This window comes from Aedes aegypti, chromosome 1 (genome assembly GCF_002204515.2).
Source record: "Aedes aegypti strain LVP_AGWG chromosome 1, AaegL5.0 Primary Assembly, whole genome shotgun sequence".
Classification (NCBI taxonomy): Eukaryota; Metazoa; Arthropoda; class Insecta; order Diptera; family Culicidae; genus Aedes; species Aedes aegypti.
Window position 1 is genome coordinate 64,210,672 of NC_035107.1, and position 21,684 is coordinate 64,232,355.

The following is a 21,684-nucleotide window of genomic DNA, read 5'->3' on the forward strand; positions in this document are numbered from 1 at the left end:
ATGCTCAGAAACAACGAGCTACACACATGGCATGGTTACCAATGGCTTTTAGGGCGAAATAAATGAAATGAAATGAAATCTTTCATTTAATTTAAAATAACAAATTTGGATTACGGGTCTGCTCTGAAACAACTCTCGCATAATCTGAGATAACGCCCTAAAAGCCATTGGTAACCACGTGCATAACTCGTTGTTTCTGAGCAAATGAATGAATAAGCATCCAAACCAACACCACTGGCAGGAAGAGAATGATCTTTTCTTCACCATAGAGTTGTTAAATAACATGTAAATCCATTCAAATGCTCAGAAACAACGAGCTACACACATGGTTACCAATGGCTTTTAGGGCGAGATCATAAATTATGCGAGAACTTAAGAAATTCGCCGAATTGGGTTTTTTAGTGATGAAAAATTCACAGTTTCTTGTAGCTTGATCGAAAAAGCACATTTTTCTTAGTGTGACATGATTTTATTGCGCTTTAATATCTTAATTTTGATAAAATAAATGATTAAAAACGATTTCATTCCGTTGACTCAATGACATTTCAATTTACATAATGACAGTTCGTCCCGAAGGAAAATTTGACGAGGGGTGATTCAAATGCGGTTTCCATATTAAATTTAATAGGGTTTTAAAAATAGTATCAGGGCACGGACAATTATGAAACTTTGGATTCTGGCTCAGTTTTTAACGTAGAATCAGAATATGTAAAAAATAGGATACCCCTAAACAAGCCAATTATCTTCGTGACAAGCAATATTATGCCAAATGACCCAACACCGTTAGCAGGTAACTGAAACGTGTGACAAAATGGACAAGACAAACAACGATGCAACACATCATCGTCACATTTCACTAGTGATTTCGAAGTTCTCGACAGCATATTTCATAAAATTTAAAATATTATAAGCAAAGTTGGATTAATTCCCTAGTTGCACACGTAGCCATGGATGATCGACCTTGTTTTATGTGTGACCAAAAAACGATGGATTCCCTCCCTATGTTAGATACTGCAAAAGAATCACTACTAACCATCAGCAACATTATCTGTAAGCATTTCTGGTTCGAGGTAAGTATCTAGGTATGGGATTGCGATCGATGGCATAGACCAAACTTGACATTTCAACCAATTCGATTCTAGGAGGATGCCTTGCAAACGGCCATCATCTGTGAGCTTTGCTGGCAGAAGGTGGACCAATTCCATCGTTACTATGAGGAGGTAAAGCAGCTCCATGATCAACTGGCGCAACCCAACACGGTTTTTATCAAGCAGGAACAGATTGAATTTGAGGTGGAATTTTTTAGCGATCATCAGAATCAGATAGACCAGAAAGTAGAAGCAGGTCAGCATGAAGTGGATGATGGAATCTCGGATAAAGGCACAGAGTCTGACATAGTAGTGGAACAAGAATCACTTTTCTGTGAAGAAACTAAAGTTGAGATTCAGGAGGAACAGAATGAACTGTCAATGAAAGCTAATAGCAAAGGTAAAACAATAACTAAAAGGGAGATGGTCAGAAAGCGAGTAGAATTGTTGAACCAAAAGAGACAAAAGCAGGATGATTTTATCAAACAGCACAAACCGTACGAATGTGAAGAATGTCCTATGAAATTTGAAGGTTTCATTGCGTTTCGTCGCCATATGCAAGCAGCTCATGGCAAGTCCTACATAGTGTGCTGTAACGTAAAGTTCAGTAATCAGAACGTGCTGCATCAGCACGTCCAGAAGGTGTTCAACCCGGAAACGTTCCAATGCGAGTTTTGCGGTAAAACGTACAACCTCCGGATAGGATACATTCGCCACAAAGAGCGAGTACATCGGAGCGAAATTCCCTCGCTCATCAATTGCGAGCAATGTCCACGATCGTTCACTAGACAACACCTGTTCGAACGGCACATGGCCCGCCATGAGGCGTCGAAGAAAGAGAAACCAACCTGCGATCTCTGTGGTAAATCCTTCAAGACTCGAACAAATCTAAGACTGCACATAGATTCCCTTCACGAGAAGAAACCCAACTACATCTGTGAGATTTGCTCGAAACCCTTTGCCAGGCGGTGGATGTTCCTAGAGCATCAGTTGTCCCACGAATACACCGAAGAACAGCTGAAAAAGCAGTGTCCCATCTGCAAGAGATGGCAAAAGAACCTACGGTACTGGAAGAAACACATGGGTCGACATCGAAGCGAAGGGCAGCACAAATGTGACGAGTGCGATCACGTGTCGATCAATTTGGCCGCCTTGAAGGTGCACGTCGAACGACGACATCTGAACAATACGTCCTGCGTTTGCGATCTGTGCGGTAAGGTGTATTCGCACCCGGTAACGCTGAAGGAACACGTGGCCAACGCGCACACGGGGGAACCGCTGTATAAGTGCCTGTTCTGCGAAATGAAGTTCTTCTCCAACGCCACCATGTACTCGCACAGGAAGAAGGCTCACCCGCAGGAGTGGCAGCAGTACACCAAGACCAAGTATGGCAATAAGGAGGTGGACGAAGCCGGGGAAGATGGCAGTTCGAATCAATAGCGTCTGCATAGTTTTGTTTGATTAAAAACGGGAAAATACAACTTTGGTAAACATTTGTTCTCAATATTCGAAAAAATCTTAATTCCCTGGGCATGGGATTACATTTTCCAGGGAGCGATGATTTTGGATATTTGATCGCTGTATTTTGTAGTGTTGGTTAGAAGTTACATGAACTTCAAAGCAATGGCAAAGTTTTTATTACAATCAGATTTTTTTGTATTCTGATTTAGTGATCCTATGTCCCTATGGTCCCGACAGAAGTAAGATGTGCAGAAAATGCGGCACCGAAGGCCACAGGGCAAGCGATTGTAAGCAAATCGCTAAGTGCCTAATATGTGTCGACAGAGCAGACAACGGACACTTAACAGGTGGACCCAAATGTCCGGGCACAAGCGGAGTGTCAAGCAGTCAAGACTGACGTGGTGTTACTATCGGACCCATCAAACTACTGCATAATACGGTTATCATTCATTGAAATCATTTTTACTCCAGGAACATATAATTTCAAGCTGGTGAGAAGATTACAAACTGAGGGTGGGTTAGGAGCACAATCAGACCCTTGAATATGCAATGTGGGGTAGTATATGGGAAATGCCATTGACGGTTTTTAATCTTCTACGAGGTTTTCGAGACCCAACAGGGTTCTCGTTGCAGTGGCCGTGCGCGATGCAACGCTGCATTGATCAAGGAATCTTCCCGGATGTATGAACGCCATCCAGTCGGTCGTTTAGACAGCTGAGGTGGCAATCGAGCATGAAAGGAGCGGCATCCGTTACTGCGCGGTTGTCACTCTGGATGTGAAGAATGCGTTCAACAGCGCAAGCTGGGAAGTCATAGCACACGCGCTTCACCGCCTCAAGGTACCGGTGCAGTTTTGAAAGAAGCTGTTTTGATAGTAGGATTCTACTGTATGACACAGAGGAGGGGCAGAAAAACGTTCGAATTACCGCGGGTGTACCTCAAGGTTCGATCCTGGGCCCGCTGTTATGGAATGCAATGTACGATGACGTACTGAGGCTGCCCCTTCCGACGGGTGTTAAGATTGTTGGCTTCGCTAACGAATATCACCTTAATGGTCAATGGTGAATCGATGGAGGAAGTACAGTTGACAGCAGCACACTCTATCTCCATAGGTGGTGGTCAACAACCGCAAGTCCGAGCAACGAGCGCTTATCTCGGTAGGTGATTGAACCATAGAATCCAAGCGATCCCCTAGGCATCTTGGAGTAATGATCGATGACAAGCTCAGCTTCGCTAGCCACGTTGAATATGCCTGTAAAAGGGCATCTACGACTATAGCGGCACTTTCAAGGATGATGTCTAACAGCTCTGCTATAATGGCCAGCAAACGCAAGCTACTGGCAAGCGTGGCGCTATCCATACTAAGGTATGGAGGATCAATCTGGTCAAAAGCGCTTAGAACGAGCAGAAACCTAAAGCGGTTGGAAAGCACGTACAGGATAATGTGCTTAAGAGTAGCAAAGAAATCTTTCAGTTGATAACTGTGGCAGTGCTCATAAGAACACTAAGCTGAAAAGCAGGTTCAGTCCCAGTGAGGACGTAATGCCAAGAAGAAGAAGAGAAAGAAGGAAGCTTCTCTGTTTTCAGTGTTTCAATAGGTTATGGGCCCAGGAACGTCCTGGAGAAGCTGAAGTTGATTCGATTCTTTACCATGAAGAAGAACCTAGTCGTGGAGACAGGGCTTGGACAAGTAGATTGAAGTTTGACGAGGAGGTATAGGTGTAGACTGTACGAGGAACCAAAAATCGGAGACCAAGATGTGGTGGTTGGGGCTATGCTCGGTGATGATTTGTATTTGTATTTGTGTATTTGTGTATTTGTGATGGAAGGAACTCGCTTGTCGGGAGGAGCTACATAAAAGGTCTAGTTGGCCTGAAGGAAATTCAGAGTAGAAAGAGTTAGGCAGCTAGGAAGAGCTCGGTGCCAAAGGAAGCAACCAGAAGAGCTCGACGCAGATTAAGCGATTCAGAGGTTGTGTGATGAGGAATTTGACACGATTTAGGGGAAACCTACTGAAGGAATTATTAAAAATTTTCAATAATTTCCGCAATAGATTTCAAGACACTCTCCAAAAAAATGATGTTTCATTATTTAAGTCTTTATTTCTACATCATGAACCGCAATCATTGAACAGCTTGAGAACTGCCACCCTCTTCGTGCGCACCCTCCTCACCGGTACCGTACTTCGTGAGATGATCCTTCAGCCACTCGTCCGGGTGGTGCTTCTTCCGGTGTGCGTACATGGTCGCGCTGGAGAAGAACTTCTTCGAGCAGTACCGACACTCGTACAATGGTTCTCGGGTGTGCGCATTGGCAACATGTTCCCTCAAGGTCATCACCCGGGTGTATTCTTTCCCGCAAATGTCACACGCGTGTTTCTTGCTGTTCGGGCCATGCTGCCGGACTTTGTGGACCCGCAGGGACAACGCATTCACCGAAACGTGATCGCAAACGTCGCATATGTGCGCTCCCTCCGTCCGGTGCCGTTTCATATGCTTCTCCAAGCAAACCTGGTTCTTGAGCCACTTGTTGCACACAGAGCACTGCTCCCTCATCTGCTCCGGCGTCAAATCGTGTGTCCTCCGGTGCTCCAAGTACATCGACTGGCGGGAGAACCCTTTTGAGCACACGTCGCAAATGAACTCCTTCTGCTCTTCGTGATAATCCTTGATGTGTCTCTGAAGGCCATATTTGTTGGAAAATTCCTTCCCACACACTTCGCACTTGGTCGGGTCATGTTCAACCAAATGACGCCTAAGCATCACTTCTTGGGCGAAGCTTTCCGGACAGAGATGGCACTTGAATAGCAGTTCCGTCTCGTCCTTGTGATGCTGCTTTTTGTGCCGGTGGTATCCATGGATCAATTTGAACGTTTTGCCACAAAACTCGCACTTGAAGGCCCCCGGATTGAGAGCGTGCTCGTACAGCATGGCTCGCGATTTGTACTGTCTGTCGCAGCACGTGAGATACGTTTGGTCGTGGACGTTTATCCGGTGCCGCACGGTCACGCAAAAGCTATCGAATTCCAGGTCACATTCCTCGCAGACGTAGGGCATGTGCTGCCTTATGACGTCGTCCTGAGCTTGCCGTTCTTCGGCAGTTAGCGTTATCCGTGGTTTGGAATGTTTCCACGGACGTTTTTGTCCCCTTTCCTGGCTAGCGTTGGAAGGTTGTTCTTCTTCACGTTCTTCGGATATCATCGAAGAATCCTCAAATTTCGACGTTGTTACATCCTCATAGCTTTCGTGTTCTAGATCCTCGTCAATGTGGATTTCTTCCTGCTTGATGAAAATGGGTGGCAGTTGAGATTTTAACTTCTCGTGAAGCTCCTTCACTTCTTGGTAAAACCGATGGAATTGGTCCACTTTCTCCCAACAAGATCCGCAGATGAGGGCGTTCTGTAGTTCATGTTCCTGAAATTTCGTCCCATCAATGAAGTTAACTTGTATTCTACTGAAATTACATGATTAAGATATCTACCTGGAACCAGAAATGCTGGCAGATAATGAAGCTCACTTCCGTGGTGCACCAATTGGTCGAGGCTTGGCAGCATATAAAGCAGATTTTAGGATTAAGTTCCGGATTCATGATGGTTCAGTCCTGAGCGTATTCTCGTGTGAGGTATTGAAAATGCATCAAAACTACAAACTGATTTAAAAAGATCTTGAAATTTGGTGTATAGGTAGATTTTTAAATATGTAGGTAAATCAATTACCTCTTGAAGCTCCACAAAAACACAGCTCATGTAATGTATGAATGGTGTATCTTGGACATTATGCCACAAATGTTTGAAATGTTATGCTGCATAATGCGATGCATTTTGTTGCACACAAGCAGTGTACTATTACAATTTGTTGCAACAGACTGCAACTAGCGTTTTGCGACAAAATACATTACAATGGGTGGTATAAATAAAAAGCGTTTAACTTTACTACATGTGCAGAGCTACTTGGGCACTTCCATGATTCACTTTGGCATGGTTTTTTTTCTCGGCTGAACTGTCTGAAACTTTGCAATAAGAAGCACTCGTAGGGTTCTCATGGTTCGATCCAAAACAAGCGCATCCTAGTACGGCTATGACGCATCCTACTCTACACCCTATGAATGCAACATAACAATGTTGCATTCATAGAATGTTTTGTCGCGTGCCTTTTTCTGATGCTTCTCAGTTTGTAGCATGTAGCATGCGCTTGTTTGTTTCATGCTACAGACAGTGAGAGTGACTTTGAGACATTCGATAGCCTCAGACCAGGGTAGATAGCACCAAATTTTGTGCACGATCATGGATTGCAGCAATTGCTTCACCTGTGGCCAAATTCCGGCAGGTTTCTACCTAGCATCGAATGCCGCACTGGAATCGAGGCAAGATATCAGCCACATATTGGGTCAGCATTTTTGGTTTCAGGTTAGTGAGAATTCTTGTAGGTTTCAAAGGCTTCGCTTATCAATGGAATTGATTTTAGGAAGATGACTTACTCGATGCTATCGTCTGTGGAGCTTGCTGGGCAAAAGTGGACGAATTTCATCGTTTCTACCAGGAGGTTAAGCTGTTTCACGAGCAACAGATGGACTCGAAACCGCTCTCAATTTGTATCAAACAAGAAGAGATTGAAATCGTGGAGCAATTACTTCCAGATGATGGATTATATGCATCAGAAGAATGTGAGAAACCTCACGAGGAAGTCGACTGTAAGCTTGAAACGAAAGAAATATGTAACGAGCTCCTTCTAGTGACAGAGAATATTGATTCTAAACCTCTAAAACCTTACACTTTGAGAAAACCATTAACTAAAAAAAAGTCGTTGCTAAATCCGGCGCGCAAACGTAATGTTATACCGCTGGAACAACAGAAAGCGGAGGACGATTTCATCAAACAGCATAGGCCCTACTTGTGCACCGATTGCTACGTAGAATTCGATAGCTTCACTGCGATTCGTAGTCACTCCCACATTGTCCACGGTAAAAAATACATTGTGTGCTGTGGCACTCAGCAAAGAACCAGATCCATGCTGTACGAGCACGTTCAAAATCTGCTCAATCCCGAAGCAATCAGATGTGAGGTTTGCAGCAAAACGTTCAAGTCCCAGGGAGGCTACATCCGACACAAGGATGAGCTCCACCCGGAGGAAGAACAGTTGGTATTCAAGTGTCATCGATGCCCGAAGAGCTTTCCCAAGCAGAAGTTACTCAAGCGCCACGTGGCTGAGCATGAAACGCTCGAGAATGAAACAGCAAAATGTAACGTCTGCGGAAAGTGCTTCAGAGCACAGCTCAGTCTAAGGAGGCATATCATAGAAGTCCACGGGGAGAAGAGCTATGACTTCGTTTGTGAGCATTGCTCTAGGAGATTTGCCAGGCTTGCAGAGCTTAAGACGCATCGAAAAATACATGAACTCACGGTGGAACAAACGAGGAAACAGTGCCCGGTTTGCAACAAATGGCTGAAGAACCTCAAGTATTGGAGAAGGCACGTGCAAAGTCATCAAGAGCATGGTCAGTACCAATGCGATCGGTGTGATCATGTTTCAGTCAATCTGTTGGCCCTGAAGAGGCACGCTGAGCGAAAGCACAATAACACGGTCAAAAGGTACCCCTGTGAGGTTTGCGGCAAGGAATATTCGCGACCCGTTACCCTCAAGGAACACATTGCCAATGCTCACACAGGGGAACCGTTGTATCAGTGTCCGTATTGCGAGAAGAAGTTCTTTTCCAATGCCACCATGTACGCGCACAAGAAAAAGGACCACCCGGAGCTGTGGAAGAAAGATCGCATGAGAAAGTATGCTCCTATCGAGAAGGAGAAGGAGGCAGAGGAAGATAAGAGTGGAGAAGGAACCGCGAGTTAGGCGAATCGCGGTCGCATGTTGTGTCTGTTAAATTGTATGATATACATAATCTTTAAAAAAGAAAAATGATTATTGTTGCTGAAGCGTACGCCATAAAATTGACACTGGTTATTCCCAATGCGAATCACGAAATCGTTATCCACACCACGCAGGCATCTACGGAAATAGCGAAGCCGACCAAGACTACGAGGCAACAGGCAATCGACACCCCCTCCCAGGAGAGGAGGCACTGAGATCGGTCAGGATAGTAATGCGCCGTCTGAGGGAAACCTACGGTGGACAACACAGCCGACCAGCTATTGTTCACCCGGCCAAGGATCGGCCACACGCGGATAATACAATTCAATTTCTGTTGAAGAGAGAATATCTACCCACATGTGAATGCGCGTTATGCTATCCTTGAATGTCGAAAGTTTGAAAAGCAACGAGAAATGGCATCGACACTACAAGTTTCCGGGGTGCACTCGCAAACAAAGAAGAAACAGTGAAAATCATTTAAATTTCTCTCATGATACTAAGTTATACAAGCAATTGTAACAATAATTGAATGATACAGTTGAACTGTAGATTTTGAACAAACGCCGACACGAATGCACCCTTCTGGTGTAAGGTGTCGCAAATACACAGACACATGTTTAAGCTACAAGATTTTGGAATTGTAAAGAAAACTTGTAATTGAATCCCAGAGGTAAACCAGCTTTCGGCTGAAAATCTGTTCAATAAAGACAACATAAACCATGTACCTACTTGAAAAATAAGAGATACAAAACTAAACAAAAATGAAAAAAAATTACTCATCTTCAGCGTTTTTCACACGACATGATTTTAAAAAGTTTGGGAACCTCTAAACTAGACGATGGCTATTGTGCAATATTACGCTACAAGGCGTCATGTAGAGAGCCTGCTTCAACAGCCAAGGAACGATTTTCAACAAATCTTGTCAATTTGTTTGCTTCGAAGAAGGTATGGATATTGGGAAGAAATAAAGACCAACTTGAAAAAACTAGCAGATTTATTAAATTAAATACTACAGCATTCCATCACCACTTTCTCCGCTCTATGCTAAACTTGGTCCTGTTATACACCTCCAACTCTTGTGGGTGGGTCTTCTTCCTGTGCGAGTACATGGAGGCATTCGAGAAGAATTTTTTGTCGCAAAACGTACATCGGTACAGTGGCTTTCCCGTGTGCGCATTGGCGACATGTTCCCTCAGCGTGACCGCACGCGAATACTCCTTACCGCACAGATCGCACACGAACTTCCGGATTTTATTATGTTGCCGTTCAATGTGATCCTTCAACGATAGCAAGTTAATGGAAACGTGTTCGCAATGATCGCACTTGTATGCTCCCTCGTTTTTATGGCGTGATAAATGTTGCTTCCAGATTTTGGTGTTCTTTTGCCACCGCTTGCAAATCGGGCACTGTTTCTTCAGTTGGTCTGCCGTGAGATCGTGAGTTATTCGATGGTTTAGGAAAAGTTGCCGTTTGGTGAATGGTTTCGAGCAGATCTCGCAGATGAAGTTGGCTTTCTTCTCGTGAACGGCCTCTATATGTTCCCTCAGGGAAATTTGAGTCCTTAGGCACTTGCCACAGATTTCGCATTTGGCTTTCTCCTTCTCCAGGGTTTCATGTTTTGCTATGTGAGTCTGGAGCAGCTTTTTCTTGGGGAAACGTTTCGGGCATCGATCGCATTCGAAAATCAATTGATCCTTGTTGAGATGGGCTTCTTGTTTGTGGCGCACGTAATTGAAATGTAACATGTACGATTTGCCACAAATTTCGCATTTGAACGCATCGGGATTTTTCATGAGCTGGACGTGTTGGAATAGTAAAGCTCGAGTTCTGTACCGTACGTTACAGCACATAATGTACGCCTTCCCATGAATGTCGATTGTATGGCGATGGATCATCGCGAAACTTTCGAACTTCACAGGACAGTCTTCACAGTGGTAAGGTCTGTGCTGTTTGATGAAATCGTCCTCTTCCCGTCGTTTCGCTTCTCTCGAAGTAATGGGTTTCGTTTTAGCATTTGTTCTCAATGGTAGTTTCTTGCATTCGCTTTCAAGATCACCCTTTTCTTCGAACGGGTTCGCTACTTCCTCCAGTACTACTTCCTCTGTACAAATCTCTTGAATTCTTCCCTCTTCCTCTACCTCATCCACGAGCTCAATTTCTTCCTGTTTGATGAAAACCGCGTCAGGTTGCATCAATTGATCATGGTGCTGTCTCACCTCTTGGTAGAAGCGGTGAAATTGATCCACTTTCTGCCAGCAAGACTCACAAATGATGGCAGTTTGCAGGACATCTTCCTAAAAACAAATTTGATGAGTGTGCTAGTTTACACCTTAAATTAGACGAACCATGACTTACCTCAAACCAAAAATGATGGCTGATAATATTGCTGATATCAAGCCTTGACTCGTCTGATGCCAGGTGTAACTGCACAGAATTTTGACCACACATAAAACATATTGTAGCGGTATTCATGACTACGGGTGCGCTCAAACCGGAGGAACCAACGAATGAAAGTTTAACCACCTTTGTTTATTTTATTACGTTAAGTGTATCAAAGATAGGTTTTTTAATGAGACATCGGTGGAGGACTGGTTCAAACACATAGGACTATCAAAGTGCTGCATCTTTAACTTGCTGGCCGTTTTGTTTACAAACATTACTGCCTGGCCTGGATGATGCTGAAACCGCTGAAACTGAAACTAATCGTGTTGCCAATAGTGCAGACAAATTGTAAAAAGAAAGTTAAAAGTAGAGTGCAATACACACATGTAGGAGCGTTCCAAAATGATTCTTGACAACACTTTTTCTCCAACCAATCAGAAGTCATTACTGCCTGGCTCGGAAGATGCTGAAACAGAAACCACAGCTGTCATCAGTGTGAACGAAATAAGCCATTTTACGAGACGTTCGAATGACGTTTTCTGGCGGGCCGCTCATTGTTGTTGTTCAAAAAACTAGCCTGATATCTGAATGGCGCTGGTCACATTTTTGTTGGCGATGATGTCCCCGTCTCTTTTAGCGCATGTTTTTACTCGGTTTACATGTATTATGTTACCTGTAAATGAAAAATATCTTCTCTGCCAGCTGATTTCAATTTTACATGCGAAAATTAAAAACTTTGTTACACTGCCACCAGCGCCATTGTTGAATAAGCTCCTTCCAAATGTAGCGCTAGAAAAATCGTAAATAAATCGGCCCGCCAGAAACTTTCAAAGCTGGTAAACAAACGGAAACCATATGATTCGAAACGTCTCATAAAATGGCTTATTGTCAAAACAGAAAGAAAGCTGGACAAACATTTCAAAAGGGCACATCAACATTGGTAAACATTGGCTTTGCAAGACGCTGTTGAGCCCAATTCAACTCGATCACGCTCACCAATACCACTATCAGGAAGAGCTAACCCCAATCTTTCTGATAGTGGTGTTACTTTGCGTGGGCGGGCTAAGAAGGGCTCAACAACAACGTTTCTAAAAAAAGGCTCAAGACCTCTTGGGCCCTTTTCAAATGTTTGTCCTTTAAGGAGTAGAGCAGGGGCAATCACACTGAACCAAGGAATCATATCAGATTTATCTGAAAACACATATAGTTTTTTTCCATCTAGCTTTTCACATAACGCTCATCAATTTATCACATAAACATGTACGATTTCTTTTTAATTAAATTCATCTGATAAATCACATACATTTGATGCAAATTCATCATACGAACCATTGGATTTTGTCAATGAGTTTTATGTGAATTTCAGATGAAAATTATTGGTTTTGTTGATGATTTTTATTAAATATTAAAATGAGTTTGAGATGATTCTTTTTCAGATTTTTTCAGTAGAATTGATGAACAATGTTATTATAATTTTGAAAAATCTGTTTATTTGATACATTATTGGCATTTTTGTGAATAAGCGATGTTACATTGGATTATATTGGATAACCGATTCTATTAGCTCTGAAATCTTCTGGTTGGTTTGTTCTTTCCGACCTTGTTCCGTTGACATCCGCTACGAATAAAGTTGATGTTTTCTGTAAATTCAAGTCCAAAAGAATAAATTCACATTTATTATTTTCGTTTATAAATATTTAAATAACGTTTTTTACTTACTCTTTGATTATCCCAAACATAATTCTGTGATTCACGTCGCGTTGGAATAAAATTTTCTTCCAAACCCTCCACGATGATTCTTTGAGATTCAAATTCGCCATTACGAAGATATCGCTATAGCACAATGACTTAATTTTCACATCTGCCAATCCCATAGCATTCATTGGATTGAATACATGACTTTTGTTCATATACGTTTCATAGTGTTGATAGTTGAATATTATGGAGTATCATGATGAGATTTATGTGTTTCTTACATGAATGTCAATGGACACATATAATGTGAATCGGATTTCAATTGTCGTAAGAGTATGTGACGTTTTTAATATTTTCTATGATATTTCTTGGTTCAGTGGCAGATTAGAATAATTCTTGGCAACACGGTTTCTCCAACCAATCAGGAGTCAATCTCTCGGCTACCTGTCTCAGATGCTAAATTACAACATCCCGGTCAACCAGTCAGTGATTTTCGATAGCGATCGATACCGATTCGTTTTGAATCGTTGGCGATCGCCATCGTTGGACAAAGATCTATAAAGAAATCGGAAAACTGGTGGGTCAGGATCCTTATAATCCCACCCTTATTTAGCCTCAGGTTTGAGACTGAAGAAGGACAGCCGATTATCTCGGAGTAACACAAGGTCACCTGCACCATTACCCCGGGTAGCACAGTAAGGGCACAATACTGTAGAAGGTGCCCTAGTACTCCACAGGCTCCGTTTGCGGTTAGGTTTGTTTTTAGACCCCCCTAACCTGGGAGGGAGAAACCAATACAAAATTTCTGTACGTCATAGTGAGCCGAGATTCCGCTGTCACGAACTGTCATTGTGAGCCCAGATCTCAAACATTGGACTAACATGAAAAAAGCGCGTAACTGATTAAAACACATTTTCGTATTTCTTCAAAAGTGATAAAAATCGAATAAAAATCAATTCATGCACATAATGCAAGTAATGTCGCGTGAGCTCCATTTAATCTGATTGAACATAAAGCATTGAAAAACGCATCGTTCTACTTTTTCCAATGAAAATGAATATTTAGTGCATAGAAAACTGTGGCCCTATTTTCATGTTTGTCAGGAAAGATCGAAGGTGCACAACAAAAGGAAACTACCGATTTTCTCGAAGCCTGCCTTGATTGTTGTTGGCATACTGGAGTTATCTTGCAGTTCAAAATAACGTTGCCTTATATTTCGTGTGTAGTATCGGTGCCTCCCTCCCAGGGTAAGCTTAAAGCCGCATGAATTAGGGGTCACCTGTGAGGTGGACTTTTACCACCGGAACAGGCAATCCGTAGTGTTAATTCTTAGCCAATTGAAGCAACCGCTAACCGACACTACATGGCTATCTAGGCTGATCGGGAAAAGGAAGTTAACATTGATGATTAACTCCTGATGTGTCCAAACAGCCATGAGAAAGCGGAGGATAATTTCATCAAACAGCATAGGCCCTACTTGTGCACCGATTGCTACGAAGAATTCGATAGCTTCACGGCGATTCGTAGTCATTCCCACATTGTACACGGTAAAAAAAATACATTATGTGCTGTGGCACTCAGCAAAGAACCAGATCCATGCTGTACGAGCACGTTCAAAATCTGCTCAACCCCGAAGCAATCAGATGCGAAGTTTGCAACAAAACGTTCAAGTCCCAGGGTGGCTACAGCCGACATAAGGAGGAGCTCCACCCGGAGGAAGAACAGTTGGTATTCAAGTGTCATCGATGCCCGAAGAGCTTTCCCAAGCAGAAGTTGCTCAAGCGCCACGTGGCCGAGCACGAAACGCTCGAGAATGAAACAGCAAAATGTACACTGAAATGAATTTTATTGTAGAAACTACTGAATTCATGGTAAAATTAAGAACTGCACCAACGATTTTCAACCAACAACATTAATCTGTTAACTCTACCAAAACATAGTCAACATCACTACACAAGAAAATATATTCTGTTTATTTAACCACAGTTATAGTATTTATGACTAGAAATATTCTAGATTTGACAAGTTTGGCATTATACTTTTGACCACACTGTGTTGTACGGTGGGTGTCACGGATCGAAATAAAATGCTGTGTAGTCGAGATTACTATGGACATAGTCACATTTACTGCACTGCTCAGTGATTTTAACCAGATTACAGTAAACTTAACAGATTTTTGTAGTCGGTTGAAAATCGTTGGTGCAGTTCTTAAATCTACCATGGATTCGGTAGATTATACAACAAAATTTGTTTGCGTGTAACGTCTGCGGAAAGTGCTTCAGAGCACAACTCAGTCTAAGGAGGCATATCATAGAAGTCCATGGGGAGAAGAGCTACGACTTCGTTTGTGAGCATTGCTCTAAAAGATTTGCCAGGCTTGCAGAGCTTAAGACGCATTGAAAAATACATGAACTCACGGTGGAACAAACGAGGAAACAGTGCCCGGTTTGCAACAAATGGCTGAAGAACCTCAAGTATTGGAGAAGGCACGTGCAAAGTCATCAAGAGCATGGTCAGTACCAATGCGATCGGTGTGATCATGTTTCAGTCAATCTGTTGGCCCTGAAGAGGCACGCTGAGCGAAAGCACAATAACACGGTCAAAAAGTACCCCTATGAGGTGTGCGGCAAGGAATATTCGCGACCCGTTACCCTCAAGGAACACATTGCCAATGCCCACACAGGGGAACCGCTGTATCAGTGTCCGTATTGCGAGAAGAAGTTCTTTTCCAATGCCACTATGTACGCGCACAAGAAAAAGGACCACCCGGAGCAGTGGAAGAAAGATCGCATGAGAAAGTATGCTCCTATCGAGAAGGAGAAGGAGGCAGAGGACGATAAGAGTGGAGAAGGAACCGCGAGTTAGGCGAATCGCGGTCGCATGTTGTGTCTGTTGAATTGTATGAAATAGATAATCTAAAAAAAAGAAAAATGATTATTGTTGCTGAAGCGTACGCCATAAAAATGGCACTGGCTATTCCCAATGCGAATCACGAAATCGTTAGGGATCGTTCAAATATTACGTAACGTAATAGGGGGAGGGAGGGGGTCTTACATCGTGTTACGGTCCATACAAAAATTTAAAGTTTTCCATACAAAAGCTGTTACGTGGGGGAGGGAGGGGGTCTTAAATTGGCAAATTTAGCGTTACGTAATATTTGAATGAACCCTTATCCTCACCACGCAGGCATCTACGGAAATAGCGAAGCCGACCAAGACTACGAGGCAACAGGCAATCGACACCCCCGTCCCAGGAGAGGACGCACTGAGATCGGTCAGGATAGTAATGCGCCGTCTGTGGGAAACCTACGGTGGACAACACAGCCGACCAGCGAGTGTTCACCCGGCCAAGGATCGGCCACACGCGGATAATACAAACATTTCTGTTGAAGAGAGAATATCCACCCACATGTGAATGCTGCGGAACGACAGAGGATGTGCGTTATGCTATTCTTGCATGTCGAAAATTTGAAAAATAACGACGAATGGCATCGACACTGCAAAAACACGGGGTGCACTCACAACAAAGAAGAAAAAGTGAAAAATCATTTAAATTCCTTTCATGATACTAAGTTATACAAGCAATAGGGCGATATTCAAAACTGAAAAGGCAATAGATGGCTCTTTTTCAGTGGTAGTAAAAACGAAATCCTGAAGCAAAGAAAGCTCTACGGAAGACGAACTAAACACAAAAAGTTATGTATTCACTTTACACTTGATTTCTAATCACTACTTTTTTGATCCAGTTTCCAAATTGCAAGTAATTTACGTTTTTCATTATTTTCCATACGTTTTGACAGTTCTCCGACTACCATTCTTCCATGCGCTTGTGTTGAAAGTTTGAGAAATTTGAGAATCCAACATAGCGTGATCAGTGGGAGGAATACAAACAGCAGTGTCGTCGCTCGGCGGCCGGTGAAAGAAACTGAATGTTCGAAAGGTTGTTGCCTGTACTTTTTGGCGCTGGCGCCAACTGTTAGTGATCAAGAACGAAATAAACAGTCGTTACCCTAACAATAATTGAATGATACATTTGAATTGTAGATTTTGTACAAACGCCGACACGAATGCACCCTTCTGGTGTAATATGTCGCAAATACACAGACACATATTTTTAGCTACAAGATTTTGGAATTGTAAAGAAAACCTGCGCGCAGCGAACTGGACTATCGAATTTCATACATTTTTCCTTATGAAAGGTGGAACGATTATTGCAATACGAACGCTTTATGTATCGTTCTAGCTTCACTCCACATCAAGGCGTTGATAGGCGCGTGGTGTACGCTCGGGCCTATCGATCGCAAGGTTCTTGGTTCGATTCCAGGTTGCGGCGTAAACGTTTTTTTGTTTTCGATTTCTGGTTTCATAAGGCAAATTTATGAATTTCAACCCGATTTCTTGTGGCGAATTTTCATAAGGGGTTCCTATGTTTATCGATAGTCCATTTGCCTGAGTGTGTAATTGAATCACAGAGATAAACCAGCTTTCGGCTGAAAATCTGTTTAATAAAGACAACCCAAGGAACAATTGGTAGCTTTTAAGATACTTACGTGTTTAATACAAGCTGCATAGCAGCAACCATTGCTGAACAATTTTTTAGTTGAATCATTAATTGTATAAAATTAATTTCCGCTTATAAAAAAGCTGTTGTTCCACTTGAAGTGTGTGTTTTGAGTAAGAGCTGAATAAACCTCCGAAAGTGCAAATAAAGTAGCTTTTGTTCTACAACACATACGAAGTTTAACAATTTACTGATTAAAAGCTTCTATAAGTTGTAGCCATCTCTTTAGTAGAATATTGAACATTTGATTAACAACAAATCGTACAAAAGTTTAAGTGTCTAATACTTAAAATGTTGACCAGCATGATTCGTAAAACTGATAAACAATGTGAATAACAGTATATGAGTATGCTTTTATTCAAGCAAAACATATTATTTCTTTATTATGTTATATTCAAATGTTTTTCAAATCAAATATAAGACATGTAGGCGACTATGGATCAACGAGGATAAAATTAGTATCACATTGGATCAAAAAGATCATAATTTAAATTTTCTAAATGTAGTGATCATCATCTGCGACGTTATTGATATTGGAAATAGTTACTAATCATAACATTTTTAATGATATTTGAAGAATAAATAATAATTTAACAATAATTACATGAAAGTGGTTACCCAACTAACAGTCCAGAGTCACAAATAAACATACATAATTAATTATTGTTGAATAATGGTGACAGCTGAAAAAAATGCCCTACAAAGAGCTGAGAAGATGCTATTTAGATCCAAATTTTAGTCAATGTTCAACATTTTTCATTGAAATGAATAATAGTAGAATCAACACTTATTAAACTTTTCTCTGTCAACTTGTCAAGATTGTTTTACTAATAAGTTGAACAAGTCATTTTTCCTTCTATTAAAGAGCCAATATTCCACCAAACAAATATATTTGTGTAAACAGATGTATAGGAGACGAACTAACGTTTTGGTTGCTTCGCACTTCAGCTGTTTCCATGCTTAACATGAACATGATTAAGAGCTGAATAGGTATTTTATAAAATCCTAATTCAACATAGATATATAATCCGAGCAGTTAATCCAAAGTGGGCCAAAACAACGATTAATAAACACATTGTACAGCAACAAATAAGCCTTACAAAGGAGGTCACACCATAGCCAAAACTTTCGAAAAATGGACAAAACATCTAAACATTGCGTTGTATTCCTGCAATGTTCAACTTACTAAAATTATTATTATTTATCTCTATTTGAGTGGCTTTTAGCCGTGAATTTGTCGCTAATTTACTAATTATAAAAACATATTGGATACAATCATAGCTGATACTTTCCCAATACAATTATTCAATTATGTTTAGAAAATATTTCGAATCAGTCTTCTGATATAGGATTATTTTGAAAAGTAAAATGGCACATTTAAAATACAAATGATTGAAATATATTTTATATTTCTATAATGCTTAATAGATAGAAAAAATACGACAAATGATTAAAATAGTAACCTAATTTTTATTAGGTTAATATAATAATATAATATATGGAATAAATGGATTTTAGTATTGTAAGATGAACAATTAAATTAAAGTTTTAACAAGTTATGAAATTCTACTAATCATTTCAAACTGTTTTTACTTTGTGAATAAACTTTATTTTTGATCAGCATTGACATAAATTTTCTCACTGTGCGCTATAAATAGCCGACTGAATACAGCTTGCATCAGTACTGAACATCAGCAGAAGTAAGGCGCTTGTTCAGTTGTTGATCAGTTTAGCACGTGTTGATTAGACATTGTTGAATAGAAGCTCAAGCATGATCAATATTCAGCTACAAGAGGTTTATATTGGGCACTGGAAATCTGACATATGAATTCAAGGATGGCGCAGATGGCACGGTATACCGCTGACGATGGGAAGGTCTCGAGTTTGAATCCAGTACAGGTAATTATTAGAAGTGGTTATTAATTCATGGTAAAAATATACACTGCTTTTGAAGTACGGTGTTAGCGATTTTTGATCATTTATTTGTTTTCAATTAATTTTGTGGCAGTTGAATAAAAGCTGAGATAAATGCTTATAAAAAGATTTTTAAGTTGTAGAATAAAGTCAATATACAACGACACGCTTTATAACTTCTCCAAATTTGTGTGAACAACGCCTGAACAAAGGCTTCACATGGAAATAATCAAAATGTTGTTAAACATGATGCTGAATTAAACTGCAATTGTTTGTTAAATTAGCGTTGTTAAATCAACAGTCCTTATTAGGCTAAGTGAAACCTGAATAAACATCATTACAATATATGATTACAATCACTAAATGATAAGTAGCCTAATAATTTCACCAGATTTGCTTGAACAATGTGTGCGTAGCAGCTGCAAAGTAATATAATAAAGCAACTATTCAGTATGTAGTTGTGAAAAATTGCTTTATAAACGATTTTAAAAAAGGCAAATGTTTCTTGGGAATCTGCTTCGCAGATGGTATGGATATTGGGAAGAAATAAAGACCAACTTGAAAAAAACTAGCAGATTTATTAAATTACATACTACAGCATTCCATCACCACTTTCTCCGCTCTATGCTAAACTTGGTCCTGTTATACACCTCCAACTCTTGTGGGTGGGTCTTCTTCCTGTGCGAGTACATGGAGGCATTCGAGAAGAATTTTTTGTCGCAAAACGTACATCGGTACAGTGGCTTTCCCGTGTGCGCATTGGCGACATGTTCCCTCAGCGTGACCGCACGCGAATACTCCTTACCGCACAGATCGCACACGAACTTCCGGATTTTATTATGTTGCCGTTCAATGTGATCCTTCAACGATAGCAAGTTAATGGAAACGTGTTCGCAATGATCGCACTTGTATGCTCCCTCGTTTTTATGGCGTGATAAATGTTTCTTCCAGATTTGCGTGTTCTTTTGCCACCGCTTGCAAATCGGGCACTGTTTCTTCAGTTGGTCTGCCGTGAGATCGTGAGTTATTCGATGGTTTAGGAAAAGTTGCCGTTTAGTGAATGGTTTCGAGCAGATCTCGCAGATGAAGTTGGCTTTCTTCTCGTGAACAACCTCTATATGTTCCCTCAGGGAAATTTGCGTCCTTAGGCACTTGCCACAGATTTCGCATTTGGCTTTCTCCTTCTCCAGGGTTTCGTGTTTTGCTATGTGACTCTGGAGCAGCTTTTTCTTGCAGAAACGTTTCGGGCATCGATCGCATTCGAAAATCAATTGATCCTTGTTGAGATGGGCTTCTTGTTTGTGGTTCACGTATGTGGAATATAACATGTACGATTTGCCACAAATTTCGCATTTGAACGCATCGGGATTTTTCATGAGCTGGACGTGTTGGAATAGTAATGCTCGAGTTCTGTACCGTACATTACAGCACATAATGTACGCCTTCCCATGAATGTCGATTGTATGACGAAGGATCATGGCGTAACTCTCGAACTTCACAGGACAGTCTTCACAGTGGTAAGGTCTGTGCTGTTTGATGAAATCGTCCTCTTCCCGTTGTTTCGCTTCTCTCGAGGTTATGGGTTTCGATTTAGCATTTGTTCTCAATGGTAGTTTCTTGCATTCGCTTTCAAGATCACCCTTTTCTTCGAAAGGGTTCGCTACTTCCTCTAGTTTCGGTTTAGAATTGGTTCTCACTGGTAATTTCTTGCATTCGCTTTCAAAATCACTCTTTTCTTCGAACGGGTTCGCTACTTCCTCCAGTACTACTTCCTCTGTACAAATCTCTTGAATTCTTCCCTCTTCCTCTACCTCATCCACGAGCTCAATCTCTTCCTGTTTGATGAAAACCGCGTCGGGTTGCATCAATTGATCATGGTGCTGTCTCACCTCTTGGTAGAAGCGGTGAAATTGATCCACTTTCTGCCAGCAAGGCTCACAAATAATGGCAGTTTGCAGGACATCTTCCTAAAAACAAAGTTGATGAGTGTGTTAGTTTATACCTTAAACTGAACGAACTGACTTACCTCAAACCAAAAATGCTGGCTGATAATATTGCTGATATCGAGCCTTGTCTCGTCTGATGCCAGGTGTAACTCCACAGAGTTTTGACCACACATGAAACAGATTGTAGCGCTACTCATGACTACGGATGCGCTCGAACCGGAGGAACCACCGAATGGAAGTTAAACCTCGTTTGCTTATTTTGTTACGTTAAATGTATCAAAAATTGTTTTTTTTTTAATGAGACAGGTCCAGTTTATGCATTTGTTTACATCGGTGGAGGACTGGTTCAAACACAGGACTGTCAAAGTGCTTCCGAATCAGATGATTTTAAACGTCTTGTGGAAAGGTTACCTAAACGGAGAAAATGAAGAATAATTCTTTGTGTTTATTATTAATTATTATGTGGTATTAGGAAATGATTTTTTTTCTACGACCGAACCGACACACTGTCCTCTCCAAAAGTCGTAGGTACACAGAATGAGCGCACTCAGCTTGCTGCTTTGAAGAAGTGATCGTCCATGCGAAGCTTTCAATCAAAATTTCGTTACTCCGTTGTATGGTGGTTATCACGCTCAATGGTATGGGTGCCCTAGTGTAGATGCAGTTGTGAACCTTATAGAGGAAAACAGTATGCACTCTGTCTCGAAAAACACCCAGAATCCGGGTGTAAATTTTTCCATATTTTCATATGCATTTTGATGAGTCTGGAAAGCG

General features: G+C 41.3%; 4 protein-coding genes across 9 annotated transcripts; 2 read left to right on the top strand and 2 right to left on the bottom strand.

Annotated features, from left to right (window-relative positions):
• The first annotated feature begins 815 nt into the window (after window positions 1-815).
• Window positions 816-2,584, top strand: LOC5564365 (transcription factor grauzone). The gene is made up of 2 exons (XM_001648666.2): window positions 816-1,070; window positions 1,143-2,584. Exons 1-2 carry the CDS (start codon window positions 948-950, stop codon window positions 2,526-2,528), a joined length of 1,509 nt encoding a protein of 502 aa, XP_001648716.2. The 5' UTR covers window positions 816-947; the 3' UTR covers window positions 2,529-2,584.
• A 2,042-nt stretch (window positions 2,585-4,626) lies between these two features.
• LOC5570763 (zinc finger protein 675) lies at window positions 4,627-6,368 on the bottom strand. Of its 3 annotated transcripts, none has more exons than XM_021838169.1 (3): window positions 6,265-6,368; window positions 6,030-6,197; window positions 4,627-5,962 (listed from the first exon to the last, which is right to left on the bottom strand). In XM_021838169.1, exons 2-3 carry the CDS (start codon window positions 6,135-6,137, stop codon window positions 4,673-4,675), a joined length of 1,398 nt encoding a protein of 465 aa, XP_021693861.1. In that variant the 5' UTR covers window positions 6,138-6,197; window positions 6,265-6,368; the 3' UTR covers window positions 4,627-4,672. The 3 variants fall into 3 exon arrangements, with proteins under 3 accessions (XP_021693861.1, XP_021693851.1, XP_001659353.2); XM_021838159.1 differs by having other exon boundaries at window positions 6,030-6,201; window positions 6,265-6,362; XM_001659303.2 differs by having other exon boundaries at window positions 6,030-6,190; window positions 6,265-6,354.
• Window positions 6,369-6,689: 321 nt separating this feature from the next.
• Window positions 6,690-8,773, top strand: LOC5570764 (transcription factor grauzone). Its single transcript, XM_021838152.1, has 2 exons — window positions 6,690-6,954; window positions 7,013-8,773. Exons 1-2 carry the CDS (start codon window positions 6,832-6,834, stop codon window positions 8,393-8,395), a joined length of 1,506 nt encoding a protein of 501 aa, XP_021693844.1. The 5' UTR covers window positions 6,690-6,831; the 3' UTR covers window positions 8,396-8,773.
• A 616-nt stretch (window positions 8,774-9,389) lies between these two features.
• LOC5570765 (transcription factor grauzone) lies at window positions 9,390-21,285 on the bottom strand. Of its 4 annotated transcripts, none has more exons than XM_021838192.1 (3): window positions 20,991-21,285; window positions 20,604-20,931; window positions 9,390-10,469 (listed from the first exon to the last, which is right to left on the bottom strand). In XM_021838192.1, the coding sequence occupies exons 1-3, from the start codon at window positions 21,105-21,107 to the stop codon at window positions 9,436-9,438; spliced, it is 1,479 nt and encodes a 492-aa protein (XP_021693884.1). In that variant the 5' UTR covers window positions 21,108-21,285; the 3' UTR covers window positions 9,390-9,435. The 4 variants fall into 4 exon arrangements, with proteins under 4 accessions (XP_021693884.1, XP_021693901.1, XP_021693890.1 ...); XM_021838209.1 differs by lacking the exons at window positions 20,604-20,931; window positions 20,991-21,285 and adding exons at window positions 10,769-11,106; window positions 11,180-11,263 and having other exon boundaries at window positions 9,390-10,707; XM_021838198.1 differs by lacking the exon at window positions 20,604-20,931 and having other exon boundaries at window positions 9,390-10,707.
• Window positions 21,286-21,684: the final 399 nt, after the last annotated feature.